Raw genomic sequence first — 14,943 nt, 5'->3', positions numbered from 1 at the left:
GACCTCGTGATCCGCCCACCTCAGTCTCCCAGGTGCTGGGATTACAGGCGTGAGCCACCGCGCCCGACCAATACGACTTTATTTATGTGATATAGAAATGGCAATTACCTCTCTCCTTCTCACATTCATGCCTTTGTGCTTCAATGGGTAACCACACTAAGAATGTACTCACCAGGAAGAAATATTTATCTGCCTAAACATTAAAAGGGAAGCAGATGATTCAATCTGACACCTGGAAATGAATTTAAAACAACTATAAATTAGAATTGATAGGAAAGCGTAGCACATAATTAAAGCTTCATCACTGTAAGATAAAAAATAAGGAGCATGCAAATAGGTGTCTTTAAGGAGAAATGAAACTTAAGCACTCATTTGCCTTTGCCAGTGTATGCATAAACCATCTACGCCTGCTTTCTAGTTAACTGCCTACTGCTTGCCCGAAATGGCAAACACCCTTGGAGGCAGAGCATGCTGGTTCTCAATTAGTAATTTCAGTTTGCTTGACAAAGTAGGATACTTGTATTCAACAGACTCATCTTAGAAATAAATTAGAAAGTGTGAATGAATTACTCTCATACATTTAAAATAAAGAAATTCACTTTTCAATTTTGAAATAGACCCAATAAATCTTGTCCTAAAAATGATTTCTGAGCATAAACATAATTCCAGAGAAAACACGATAAACATATGTATGTAGGAAACTGAATATAACTTTGTTGAATGAATTAATTACTGATGTTGCCATATAATCAATTTTTGTTTTAGGGAAAAATAAATATGTTTATGTGCATGTGTGCTCTAGAAAAAAATTAATGTACGTATGTGCATGCATGCACACACACGCCCCATCTATATTCTTCAGAGAAATTACTGTGGAAAAGAACGGATCGATCATCAATATAGTTATATTGTATCATCAGTAAAATTTTAAAAAATTTAGATTCATTTTAATGTGAAGCATTAAATGCTTCACTTTCCTGTTTAAGTCTTGAAAGTAGATAGAATTAACATGAAAAACACTAACTCTCATAAACATGAAATACACCTTGTAACAAATATTGTCTCTGTACCAATCGAAAAATAAAATACAGTAATAAATAATTTTGGATATTTGACCAGAACTGTAATGGCAAGTTTAAAGCAGACATATTTTCAGATTCTAAGCATGTGCCTAAGAATACAAATCAAACAATCTCAAAGAGATCAAACTAAAAATAAAATGTTTGAGAACAAATTTCCAGAGATAATATTCACAATGAATTCCATGTGAAAGTAAAATTAATGTAACAAAGGAATTTTTTTTCCAGAAGAGAACATTGATATGGTAACTTTTTATTATAAACTGATTATTTCTTCTATCATTAGGAAATTTTTGAAATTTTTTAAAAACAATTTTTACTAGAGTATTAAATGCATATTTGTATGCCTATATGTGTGCATATATACATAAATAAAATAAGCCATCCATTCTATTCTCATCTATAACTCTAATTCTCACAGATAACAACTTTATTACTCTTTTTAGTTCACCTAGGATTAAGCTACAATTTTCTAACTAATATCCTCTTGTTATTTGTTGAGATATTTTTATACATTACTCATTGACTTGCTTTTATGATTGATGAAAATGGACATCAGTTACACATCATTCTATTCTCCCCAAATATAATTTCACTCCCCATCCTCCCTTCCCGCCCCCCCACACCCCCGTTTTTTGTATTAGTTATCTTTGCATATTTAAATGCCATGCTATGAAAGGTTTCCTTTCTGTGTGCCTCTATTTTGTTTTAATATTCACCGTTGTCAACCTCCCTCTTTGGCTTTCTGTCCCAAGAACAATCTCACAACAGCACTAAATGTATCACATTTTTTTTATTGTTTAAGACACAAACTGATTTTTTAGTGTAATTTTCAAAAATGCTGTGCTGTTAACTGTAAAATTTAGGTCTCATGTGCTAAAATTTGTAACAGAGCATACCATTGCTCCCAAAGGTCAACGAGAAAAAAAGGTATTTTATTTCCTAAGTAATTATTTCCAACTGATGAATATTATAGATCTTCTTTAGCAAGGCGATATTTTCTGAGATATCACAGGCTTGTGTTTTTGATGTGTTGTGTGTGCAGCTGCTGAAAATTTGTTAGTGAGCAGCTCTATAGCATTTGCTTCAACTTGGCAGACCCGAAGATGCAATCTTAGAGCCCTTAGTATTCTGGTTCCAGCATGGGGGGGGACTATTTTATTTTATTTTATTTTATTTTATTTTCTGCTTTCTTGCTTTGCATTCAAGCTTTCTGGATCTCATGCATTCCTAAAACTTGATTTTTAGTCCCTTATGTTCCTAGAATGCATTCTTTACTAGGTTCCTTAAAAAGGTCCAAAGGGACTATGCTGAATCTAAAACCATCTTCACTGAGTTATCACACTTACTTATATGGTGGCTAAAATGAGCATTCAAGGTTCAAAATCACATTATCATAAAATGTTGATAATATTGTTCAATAATTTGTGGGATCGGGGTTGCTGTTGAAAGGTCACTGACATTTTAATCTTTTTTTTTTTTTTTAACGCTCACAATTACATATCAGTTTTTGTTTGTTTGTTTTTGAGGCAAAGTCTTGCTCTGTTGCCCAGTCTGGACTGCAGTGGCACAATCTCTGCTCACTGCAATGCCTGCCTCCTGGGTTCAAGCGATTCTTGAGGCTGAGGCTGGTGGATCGCCTGAGGTAAGGAGTTCGAGACCAGCCTAGCCAATACAGTGAAACCCCATTTCTATTAAAAATACAAAAAAAAAAGAAAAATTAGCCAGGCATGGTGGCACACGCCTGTAATCCCAGCTATGTGGGAGACTGAGATGGGAGAATCGCTTGAACATGGGAGGCAGTGGTTGCAGTGAGCTGAGATCATGGCCACTGCACTCAAGCCTGGGTGACAGAGCAAGATTCCATCTCAAAAAAAAAAAAAAAGTTATTTGTGTTGTATATGTGTTTGTTTCTTTGTTTTAAATTTTCTAGTAGTATTTAATAAATACAAAAGAATATAAGTAGCACCCCTGAAAAATTACATTACAAAGATTTTAAGAATACTTCACATGGACATACATCATCCTCTCCTTTTAGATAGTCCAGAGTTAGTTACCATGTGATACTATCTGATCATTGAGACTATCTGATAGATGTAGAAAGGGACAGGGTTGGGGAGGCATATATGTATATAACTGTGTGTATATATTCATAGTAGTATGTATGTATTCCTAGAAAATATAATGAGTTCTTCTTGTTTTAGGTTTATAAAGCTAGTATCACACTATACCTCATTTTCTGAAACTTGGTTTTTTCACTCAATAATGTGTACCTAAGATTCACCCATATTTTTCCATATAAGTATAGCTCGCATTTTTCACTTTTGTATTATGTTGAGATATGCGATTATACAATTATTTATTCATCTGTTCTCATGCTGTTTGACACTTTGGTTTACTTCCTTTTTTTTTTTTTTCATTTTACAAACAATAATTCTATATGTCCTATGTCTACATATGTGTTGAATTACTGACCTCCAGTACCACAGAATTTGAGCTTATTTGGGAATAGAGGAAATCAGTTTAAAATGAGGTTACTAGAGTTAAAGCCCTAATCCAATATGAATGGTATATTTACGAAAAGCGGCAATTAAGACACAGAGACAGGGAAGGGCAAGTGAATACACAGGGAGAAGATGGCTATGCAATGGTAGTGATACAGCTACAAGCTGAGGGGCACCAAGAATTTCTAGTGAACTCCAGTAGCAGAAGCAGCAAGGTAAGATTCTCTAAGAGTATGTCCTTATCAGACTTGTATCTTCCAGAACTGCCAGACAGTATGTTTCTATAGTTATTGGCCACCTAATTTTTGTTACTTTGTTACAGCAGCTGTAGGAAACTACATTTCCGAAAAAGTCATTGTGTCAAATATAAAATCCACCAATTCTACATAATAGTTTTTATTCTACCACATACTTTTAACACTTGGGATTGTCAGACTTAACTTTTATTAATTTCATAAGTGTAAAGTTGGCTTTAATTTGCACTTACCTGGTTTAATTTTAGGATAGTTGTCTCTGTTTATTGATCTTTCATGTTTCCTCCTCTGTCAATTGTTTTCTATCAACATCCTTGACTAATTTCTCTACTAGTTTATTCTACCTTTTCTTATGGATCTTTAAACATACTATATTTGTAAATATGTGTACTGAAACTGTCTGCTCTTTATTTGTAAAATGTTTCACTTTCTCTACATTGCCTTCATTTTATAGAAGGTTTTAGTTTAAGTATAGACTGATTTATCGACCTTTTTAAATTTTGTTTTGTTGTTTTAGAAATTCCTTTCTAACTGAAGATCATTAAAATATTGATCTATGTTGTTTTATAAACTAAACTTTTGCTAAAAATTATTTTATAAATTTAGGATTGCTGGGGAAAACCAAAAAGATGCAGACTGAGAATTTTTAACTTAAATTTTGCATGTGAGCTGGGCACGGTAGCTCATGCCTGCAATACCAGCATTTTGGGAAGCTGAGGCAGGTGGAGCACCTGAGGCTAGGAGTTTGAGACCAGCCTGGGTAACATGGAGAAAACCTATCTATACTAAAAATACAAAAATTAGCCAGGCATGGTGGTGCACGACTATAATCCCAGCTACTTAGGAGGCTGACACATGAGAATCACTTGAACCCGGGAAGTGGATGTTACAGAGAGCCAAGGTCGCACCACTGCAGTCCAGCCTGGGTGACCAAGCAAGACTCTGTCTCAAAAAAAAAAAAAAAAAAAGTGCACATGTGAAAAAGCAAAATTAGTCCCTGGCAAGATAAACTTAGAAATTACCACCTCAGTGTAATCCTTCTCCCACATAGGTCAAAGCCGCCTTTGGCAATAAAATAACTTTGTTAATATACAGATATGACTTAATATTTCTCAGTTCAAGCATTATGTTGAGACATGAGGAGAACAGGGAAAAACAAAACAAAACATGATATTCATTGAAAGGGGAGATCTTGTGATCTTTAAGGCAGGAAAAACTGCAACATTGCGACAGGGCTGAATTTGCCCTCAGTGGAAAATTTCAAAAGTTTATTTTTGCTAAAGAAGGTGAATAAATTAAAATATTAAAGATCTATTAGCTTGGTAAAACTGTCCATTATATTTCCACATATGTATATATACACTCATATATTTATGTATATGCATGTATATATATATATTTATGTGTGTGTATATATATGAATATGTGTATACATGTGTGTATATCAGTGTGTGTGTATATATCTCTCTCTCCAATATGCATCTGATGTGTTGTTCTATATTTTAGGGTAACTAATACCATCATTTTCATTCCTTTTTGGCTTTATGAGCTAAATGTTTACAACTGTACTCTCACTGAGCTATATAATAAACGTTTCAGAGATATTAATGTCCCTCACTTTTGCAAAAGACACTTGAGAGAAAAACGTATGTGGAGAAGAAGCCAGGAAGGGTCCTGTCAGTTAGGACAAGCTTAGAGGTTTTCTTGTCTGTACACAGAATCTCCCTCAGGTAATTTTAGACTGCTTTATGATCCTTCATTCCATTCCATCGTGGATACCACAGTGTCACCCTCTCCCCTAGCAGTTAACGCTATCTGTGTCTGTAGAAATAGATATTACCAGGGTTATCTGAGCCAACACTGTGAAATCTAAAATGTTGTCAAGGGTGGCTTACACCTGGATCCCCCTTAAACCTAGCGCAAAGCTCGTTAAGTTTAGTTTGTTGTGGAGTCTATCGGCAGCTTCAGTAAATAACCTTGTAGATAACCTAGACTTTGGTCTATCTCCTCCTTGCTTCAAGAGGCCATAAAAAGAAAGATAAATGTTGTGAAAAGGGCAAATATCCCCAGGCCATAAAAGCTTTTAGTCTTTTGCTTACTTCTCTAGGTTCTCATTTTCCTTCAATTTGGGCTTCTGTTTTTTTGCCACCTTCATACAACTATCTTTATCTTTACATATAATCCACAAATATTAATTGTTTGTCACTAAGATATTGAACTGAATTATTTAGCTTGCATTGTCAAAAACCAAATATGATTTAATGTATTTTAATCATCTAAATTATTATCTTATTGATTATCAAATTTTCTAAATGTTGGCCGGTGGAGGCAAGTTGACTGGTTTCTTTGTATGTTTCTGTGATCCCATTAATCTTTGAAATCTCACTTAATTTTCGTCTCAAGAAGAAATCCTATTCCCACTTTCTCTTCAATTCCTCAGACTTAGAAGACAGCAAATCTCTACGAAAATCTAGTTTATATCAATGTGAAAACAGTGGTATTGCTGACCAGTGTTTGGGCACTAGAGTTGTGTTTCATGCCAAGAAATGAAATTATAGGCTTTTTTCAGCAATAATGATTAAACAAAAATGTGTGACTACTTTACAAATACACATTTGCAAAAAGCATACATAATCAGTTCTAATATTATAGTGTTGCTATTTGAACACTTTCATTTTATTCTTGTGGAGAATTTTTTTCTTTTGCTGAAAAGTCTTAAATACTAATATTATATATCATAGATTTCAAAATTACTTTTCAAGAATGCAAGTATGTTGATTTCTAAAATGAAGGTCAATTAACATGTAAACAATAACTGGCTGTTATTTAGTTTTTTATATTCAATACACAGATTTATTTCAAATACAAATAATTACTTTCATGTACATATGTTGACATATTTACACATTATGAAGAAAGAGTTATTTTTTTTTATTCTTAATACTGCACTATATTAAACAATTATGGTTCTTTCTCAAGCAGAAGCAACCAGACTTACATATATATGTATATATGGAAACTTGTTTGATTTGAGGACTTAGGCACAAAAAATATAAGATGAACTTGGAACATTTTGTGATGCCAGAAATTAAGGAAGCATGCTGAAAGAATGATGGAGACATGTTGAAGGAGCCAACCTAAAAAAATCATCCAATAACTGAATCTGGAAGAATTTGCAGAAAACAATAAATAATCATATTATTAGATTCTAATAAATAAAATAAAATAAATGTTTTTGAATCTATAATGATGTAAATAAATAAAAGCATAAGTAAAAATAAATGAGAGAGAAGGGGTAGCTTTTCCTTACAGAAGAATTTCAAATAATAAATGTGGAACTGAATGAAAAAAATTGAAAATCATTGTTAGTAAACTGCAGTATTAATTGTTGCCAGCAAGATCACTGATTGATGCTACATTTAGTGGGCATATTTTTTTAGGAGGAATGGGATATTTGCATACACTCAAAATATCTTCACCAAGATATTTATTAACTGTGAGGAAAAAAAAAACCAGTAACTTAACAAAGGAGAAAACTGGCAGAAACACCTTAGTTGACTTAAGATCATCATTCCTAAGACATATTGATATTGAATACTCCCTGCTATGATATAATACACTAAGAACAGACTGCTTCTGTGATAGTCTTACAAAAATGCATAACTTTAATCTAATGACAAGAACATATCAGATAGGCCCTCATTGAAAGAGATTCTGCACAGTAACTTGACAAGTATTCTTTAAAAGTGTCAGGGTCATTGTATTAGTCTGTTTTCATGCTGCTAATAAAGACATACCCGAGACAGGGTAATTTATAAAGGAAAGAGGTTTAATTGACTCACAGTTACACATGGCTGGGAAGGCCTCACAGTCATGGCGGAAGAGCAAGGGACATCTTACATGACTGCAGGCAAAACATTGTTCAGGGGAACTCCCTTTTATAAAACCATCAGATCTCATGAGACTTATTCAATCTCACGAGAATAGCACTGGAAAGACCCGCCCCCATGATCCAATGACCTCCCACCACGTCCCTCCCATGACACGTGGGAATTGCAGGAGCTACAATTCAAGATGAGATTTGAGCGGGTACACAGCTAAACCATATTAGTCATGAAAGACAAAGATTAAAGAATTCTCACAGATTGGAGAAGAGGGAGGAGACATGACAATCAAATGCAAAGTGAGATCTCCAGAAAAGAAGAATGACTTTAATGGCAAAGATGAGAGTTGAACGAAGTCAGGAATTTAGTTAGTAGTAAAATGATTAGAATAGTGTCTGTAATAGGCTAAACTTGACATAAGTGATCGTAAACTAAAAAAATTTTAAAGGAACTTACTAAATATTATACATTTCCATGTGATACAGTGTGATACAGCCTGAATCTTGACCACACTATATGCCCACTTCACTTGTCTTCTCCTGTCTGGTTTTATGTCAGGGTAATACTGTTCTCATGAGTTACGATAGGAGCCCCACTTTTCTTTGCTCAAGAAGACTTTCCATAAGACTGGAATTTTCTTTTCCGTGAATGTTCCTTAAAAACTGTTCAAGTGAACTTTTTGGATTTGGAAGGGTAGAATATTTTAAATCATACTTGATTTTCTCTTTTGTAGATTTTGGTATATTTTGTATTTTTAGGAATTTTCCACTAAGGCTAAGTACTCAATTTTATTAGCACATAAGTGTGGGTAATATTTTCGAACATTCACAATCTTGGTATTATCTGTTATTTTTAATTTTATTCTTTAAATATATTCAGGAATATAAGGATTTGAGTTTATCTTTTCTGTGTTAACCTTTAACTCAATTGTGGCATGGTCAGAGTATTTGGTGGATAGTGGTTTATCAAAATGTATTTAAACTTGCCTAATAACTTAGTATTTGGTTAGATTGCATTAAATGTTTTATGTTGGCTCTAAAAGAATCTGTACTCTCTAAATGGTGTGTTCAAGTGGTATATATATCTCAATTTCATTATCCATATGTTTGTATTTGTTTTGTTAAATATTCCTCCTATTTAAAATTTTTAATTGAAAGCTTATTAATTGAAAAAATATATTGTGGCTGCATTTCCTGTATGCTCTAGCTTTGAGAATAGATACTAGTAACAATGAAGATTTTAGCAGAAATCAAATTTTATAAGACTTTACACACCAAATGAAATTAAACACTTAACATCAACAATAAGTGCTTTCACTGAGGCAGTGAAATCATTTTTGTATTTTAGAAAGGTCACCTTTGCTAAGGAGTAATAAATTCATTTATTGAGGTGCCACTTGTATAAAATTTAGTTTTTAAAGGAAGTTCTTGCAATCAACAGATTAGATTTTATGATGTTCTGTGGTAGAATCATAGTGAACTATATGAAAAGAGTATGTGGTTATGAGGCAGAGTTGTGTGGAAAATCTTTCATAGGGAAGGAAAAAATGTTGAGGTAGGAAAAGTTTGTTGGACAAAACTAAAAGAGACCAAGATAATTGGATGTATTAATTTGAGAAAAACTGACAGGACAGAGGATCTAAATAAATTACGAAGGGTCAGCCTGTGGATATTTTCTTTTAAGTAAAATGGGAACAATCAAAGAGTTTTGAAACTGAGTAAAGCTTAATAACATGAATGTTTTTAAGGAGCAACAGGGCAGCAATGTGGACTAAGAGTGTGTACGAATTGATTTGATTTGGCCAAGCATAGGAGCTAGTAGACTAGGTAGGAAGCTTCTATGCAATATACAATATACAAATAACTTATTTTATTGTATAAGATAATGTACCAATAATGATATGGTGGCTACTACACTCAAATGAACCCTTAGATAAAAATACTAAGTGCCTGTTTACTGTTACATTCTTTTGTTTCGTACGAATAAGTAAGTAGATAATAGAATGCCTGGTGATGACTGGTGATAGGAGAAGTGATTGCGAGCACTATTTTTGATAAGTCTATTTTCAGTTAAGCTATTAGTGAAAGCTCTTGAGGAGGTCCCCGTAGAGCAGACAACTGAAGGAAGAGAACAGGGGAGCCATCAGAATATCCAGGGGACAGGTGTTGCAAGAAGAATCAGCAAAGGCAAAGAGAACCAATAAGATGGTAGCAAAGTAATGAGGTGAGAATTGCTTTCAGTGGTGTGTTACCAGAGATAGAAAAATGAAGAAGGATACAGGCTAAGGCACCAACTGCAGTGTGATGGAAACTGAGTTTTAATGATGCTTCTTAGGAAGTGTCTTCCAACGTGTAGTGTATGTATATGCCCATAGTCATTTGTTAGGGCTGCCACAACAAAGTCTCACAGAATGGGTAGCTTAAACCACACAAATGTATTTTCTCACAGTTCTAGGAACTAGAATCCTAAGAACAAGTTGTCTGCTGGCTCATTTTTTCTGAGACCTCTCTTCTGGGCTTGGCATAGCCCAACAAACAGTCAGCTTTGAACAGTATCATTTTCTCAGATTTGGTAAACTGCATTATGATAACGTGAGGCTAAGGGGAAGGAATTTTATGTGAGAGAAATAGCGTGAGAAATACAGAATTGGTGATATAAGGGCAGGGCACAGTGGCTCATGCCTGTAATCCCAGCACTTTGGGAGGTCGAGGTGAGCAGATCACCTGAGGTCAGGAGTTCGAGACCAGCCTGACCAATATGGTAAAACCCCGTCTCTACTAATAATACAGAAAATAGCCTGCTGTGGTATGGTGCCAGGTGCCTATAGTCCCAGCTACTCGGGAGACTGAGGCACGAGAATCACTTGAACCTGGGAGGCAAGGGTGCAGTGAGCCAAGATCATGTCATAAAACTCCAGCACTCCAACCTGAGTGACAGAGTGAGACTCTATTTAAGAAAAAAAAAAAGAAAGAAAGAAAAGAAAAAAAGAGGGAAAGAAAGAAGAAATAGTGATATAGGATAAGTTTTGACTAGAAAACTTTGAAAAGCCCAGTTTGGTCCGTATCTTTCATGGAAGTGACTAAATTCAAAATGATATAGGAGAGATATATTCAGGCAAGACTGTGACAAGCTAAGAGGTCTGGACTTTATTATGTATATTAAGGAGAATTACTTAAGGTTTATGAGCAAGAAGGTGCTATAATCAGAAGTGTACTTGAGGTCGATTAATCCATCAGAAATACATAGTTTATGACCAGGTGCTGAAACATAAATCTCATTAGCAGTAGAGGTTGTTCATGCTGGAAGTACATCTAAGTACACCAAAAGCATAGATAAATTTTTATTTTGCTCTGGAATGAAGGGGAGTTTGTCAGTATTTAGTGTTTTTACTCTGACACTGCGAAGAGCATCTTTATGTTTTTTCCGTAGACTGTCCTTTGTTCCTGCTGTCACAAGTAGAAATAGGATTCCTACCCATAATGGCTGATTTCATTGGATTTTGTAATGTTCTGCCATGCAGTTGAAATAAGTATGAGTAGTAAATAACTAAATATAGCATAGTCAAAACAACTAAATAGAAACATTCACTGTATATCCTGTGGTTTGTTGTGATTGTGTAAACACACATAAATACATATCTGCACTCAAAACAGACCTATGCAATGAAAAAATACATGCTTGGTTGGTGCAGTGGCTTGCATCTGTAATCCCAGCTACCTACCCAGATATTAAAGTGGGAGGATAGCTTGAGCTCAGACCAGCCTGGGCAACATAGCAAGACACCCATCTCAAAATAAATAAATAAATAAATAAATAAATAAATAAATAAAGAGACAACATGCTAATATTTTTTAACTTTTATTTTAGGTTCAGGGGCACACGTGCAGGTTTGTTATATAGGTAAACTTGTTTCTTCGGGGTTTGTTGTACAGATATATATTTCACAGCCCAGGTAATAGGCCTACTACCCAGTAGTTATTGTTTTTCTGTTCCTCTCCCTCCTCCCACCCTCCAGCCTCAAGTAGGCCCCAGTGTCTGTTGTTCCTCTCTTTGTGTCTGTGAGTTCTCATCATTTAGCTCCCACTTATGAGTAATAACATGTGGTATTTGATTTCCTCTTCCCGCATTCGTGTGTTAAGAATAATGGCCTCCACCTCTATCCATGTTCCTGCAAAAGATATGAACTTGTCTCTCTTTATGAACATATTCATTTTTAAACCAGAATTTCTCTTACTGTTAGGACTTGTTTCTTACTATTCATAATATGCACAGATCAAAGCCCTCAAAGTTCCTAAACCTTAATGTTATCCATATTACATGTATTCATCATTTGTCAACATCTGATTTAGAGTTTAAGATCTATTATATTGCCTCGTATACATTTTGCTTTTGGCTATTCTATTGAGAAATCTCTCTCTCTCTCTCTCTCTCTCTCTCTCTCTCTCCTTTTCTTTCTACTTTACAGACACTATTCATCTTCGAGTTCTTGAATCCTCCCCAGTTGGCACAGCCATTGGAAGTGTCAAAGCAACTGATGCTGACACTGGGAAAAATGCTGAAGTAGAATACCGAATTATTGATGGTGATGGTACTGATATGTTTGACATCGTGACTGAGAAGGACACACAGGAAGGCATCATAACTGTGAAACAGGTGCAAAGCATTCATATAAATAAGTATCTGTGTGTTTCAGGAGTAGGGATTGCATTATATCCTCTTCACTCATGAATTATCCATTGGGAAATACCACTCTAATGTTCCAAAAATGTGATTTATACTGTGTATACATAAGAAAGAAATAAAGCCAAAGAGCTCCTTGAAAATTTTGACCACGTGTTTTGGTTGATTGAGACATGAAACCTGAAATTTTAGAAAATATAAAAGGCAAGTTAATATATGTGTAATCGTGTTTCTAAGCCACATTAATAAAAGCACATCATAATCACGTTGTTTTATTTTAAAATGTTTAGTTAATACATAATAATGGCAATATATCATCCTAGTTGGAGGTATAAAAAGTGTGATGCCATCTATCCAGCTGATGAAGCAATAATTAGAGTTACTAATAAAAGAGACAGCATGGATTGGAACATAATTTAATTGTTCACATTTTCCCTTCTGCTGTATAAATGTAAGTTTTCTTCTAACATATGCTCGGTGATACAATCTAAAGGTAACCTGTTTTTTTATTGTAGCAACAGTGCCATCATTATGAGAAAAAAATAAGGCCCATTAAACTTTAGGTCCTAATGAAATGCCATACATAGAGTAACTACATAGGCATTAGTTAATAATTAAACTATCCTGAGATACTTTTGCAAGGTACAAAGTACAAAACCAACTGTTATTAAATGAACAGTGACTATCAAATGGGAAAGCAGCTGTCTTGTCATTTTTCAGACCAGATAGCAGCAGTAATACAAATAGAATCTGTTTCTTTTCGAAACAAAAATAGAAGGTTGAGGGAATCTGAACTAACAAAGTCTTTTATCTGGTAACAAAACATACATTTTAGAATAGGTGAGATATAAAATACTTGATTTTATACTTCTGACAGTTAAACTATATGAATATTTAGGGTATTTAGTTTCATCATGTAACCTATTTACCAAATTACTATCAAAATATTTCTTATTACAGAAGGTTTTTCTTATCTTGAATATTTGATATAACTTGAAAGTTGTATATTAGTCTCCAAGATTTCATAATTCTTTTATAATATCATAAGCCCATTACATTGAATGGAAACATCACGGCATAAATGTGAAAAGGTAACTGCATGTATTTACTTAGAAAAATTGAGCAGTAGCTAACACCTCCACACATGCACATTCACACACAAACACATACAACATCCACCAGCCCATTTTTTGTAATGTTACCACCTATAAGATAGGTTTCAATACCCATCCCAATTTTTCCAAGGTTTAAACTCTCAAGTTCCTATGTTCCAAAGTATTACTAATTGAATGCATAAAAAGTAAAAGTCGAATCCTAAATGAAACATGAAGATTGTATTATTTGTGTTTGTCTTTTTTTATTTATAATTAATGAACTATGTAAGAGAACTCAACCAAAACTTAAAAATCATATTGTACCTTGGTGGGAGCCTATCATCCAATTTCCCTCACGCTAATTTGATGATGTATTTTTTTATACAGCCACTTGACTATGAGAGCCGAAGACTTTATACTCTGAAAGTCGAAGCAGAAAATACCCATGTGGATCCCCGTTTTTATTACCTAGGACCATTTAAAGATACTACCATAGTGAAAATCTCTATAGAAGATGTGGATGAACCTCCTATTTTTAGTAGGTCCTCCTATCTGTTTGAAGTTCATGAAGATATTGAAGTTGGCACAATCATTGGTACTGTAATGGCAAGGGACCCAGATTCTATTTCCAGCCCTATTAGGTAAGTGTGCCTTTTAAAAATGAAAACAGCTGAGCTCGGTGGCCCACACCTGTAATCCCAGCACTTTAGGAGGCCGAGGTGGGTGGATCACGAAGTCAGGAGTTCGAGATCAGCCTGGCCGACATAGTGAAACCCCCGTCTCTACTAAAGATACAAAAATTGAGCCGGTCATGGTGGCACACACCTGGAATCCTGGCTACTTGGGAGGTTGAGGCAGGAGATCACTTGAACCTGGGATGCAGAGGTTGCATGAGCCGAGATTGTGCCCTTGCGCTCCAGCCTAGGCAACAGGGCATGACTCTTTCACAAAATAAATAAATAAATAAATAAATAAATAAATAAATAAATAAATAGAAAAACAAAGTATAGTTTAAAATGAGAAAAAAAGAAAAGAAGCGGAGATACATACAGAGATCATGAAATTCTATTTAAAGCATTTATTGCAATGGAAGATACAAGAGTCCTTCCATAAGTTGTATACAAATATGTTGAGCACAGGCATTTCTAGTAAATCGCCTCTGAATGTTTTTGGGGCGTGGCATGCACAAGCTTCATGGTTTTCTTATTTTTATCATGCCCTTTAGATTGAAATCTTGCTTGTTACACCTGCATGTCTCCTTACGGTGTTCGCTGTTCTGATCCCTGGTACAGATCCAGGGTACTATGTCAACTCTGCATTTACAGTACAACCAAACCACTTTATTTGTGCTTTAAAGGTATTAAATAAAATGTAAGGTTGAATGAGAGAAGTTTTAACAGTTATAAAATAGTTTGGATGTGCTGGCTCACACCTGTACTCAGCACTTT

The 14,943-nt window shown here is 34.6% G+C and overlaps 1 protein-coding gene across 1 annotated transcript in view; it reads left to right on the top strand.

Annotated features, from left to right (window-relative positions):
• Positions 1-14,943, top strand: part of CDH10 (cadherin 10) — a 164,514-nt gene that overhangs the window by 127,733 nt on the left and 21,838 nt on the right. Inside the window, exons 6-7 of the mRNA XM_028849362.2 lie at positions 12,187-12,374; positions 13,883-14,136. Coding sequence (XP_028705195.1) covers positions 12,187-12,374; positions 13,883-14,136 — 442 coding nt within the window. The remainder of the gene's footprint in view (positions 1-12,186; positions 12,375-13,882; positions 14,137-14,943) is intronic.

This window comes from Macaca mulatta, chromosome 6, assembly GCF_049350105.2.
Source record: "Macaca mulatta isolate MMU2019108-1 chromosome 6, T2T-MMU8v2.0, whole genome shotgun sequence".
Classification (NCBI taxonomy): domain Eukaryota; kingdom Metazoa; phylum Chordata; class Mammalia; order Primates; family Cercopithecidae; genus Macaca; species Macaca mulatta.
This window is presented reverse-complemented; position numbering and strand designations above follow the sequence as displayed.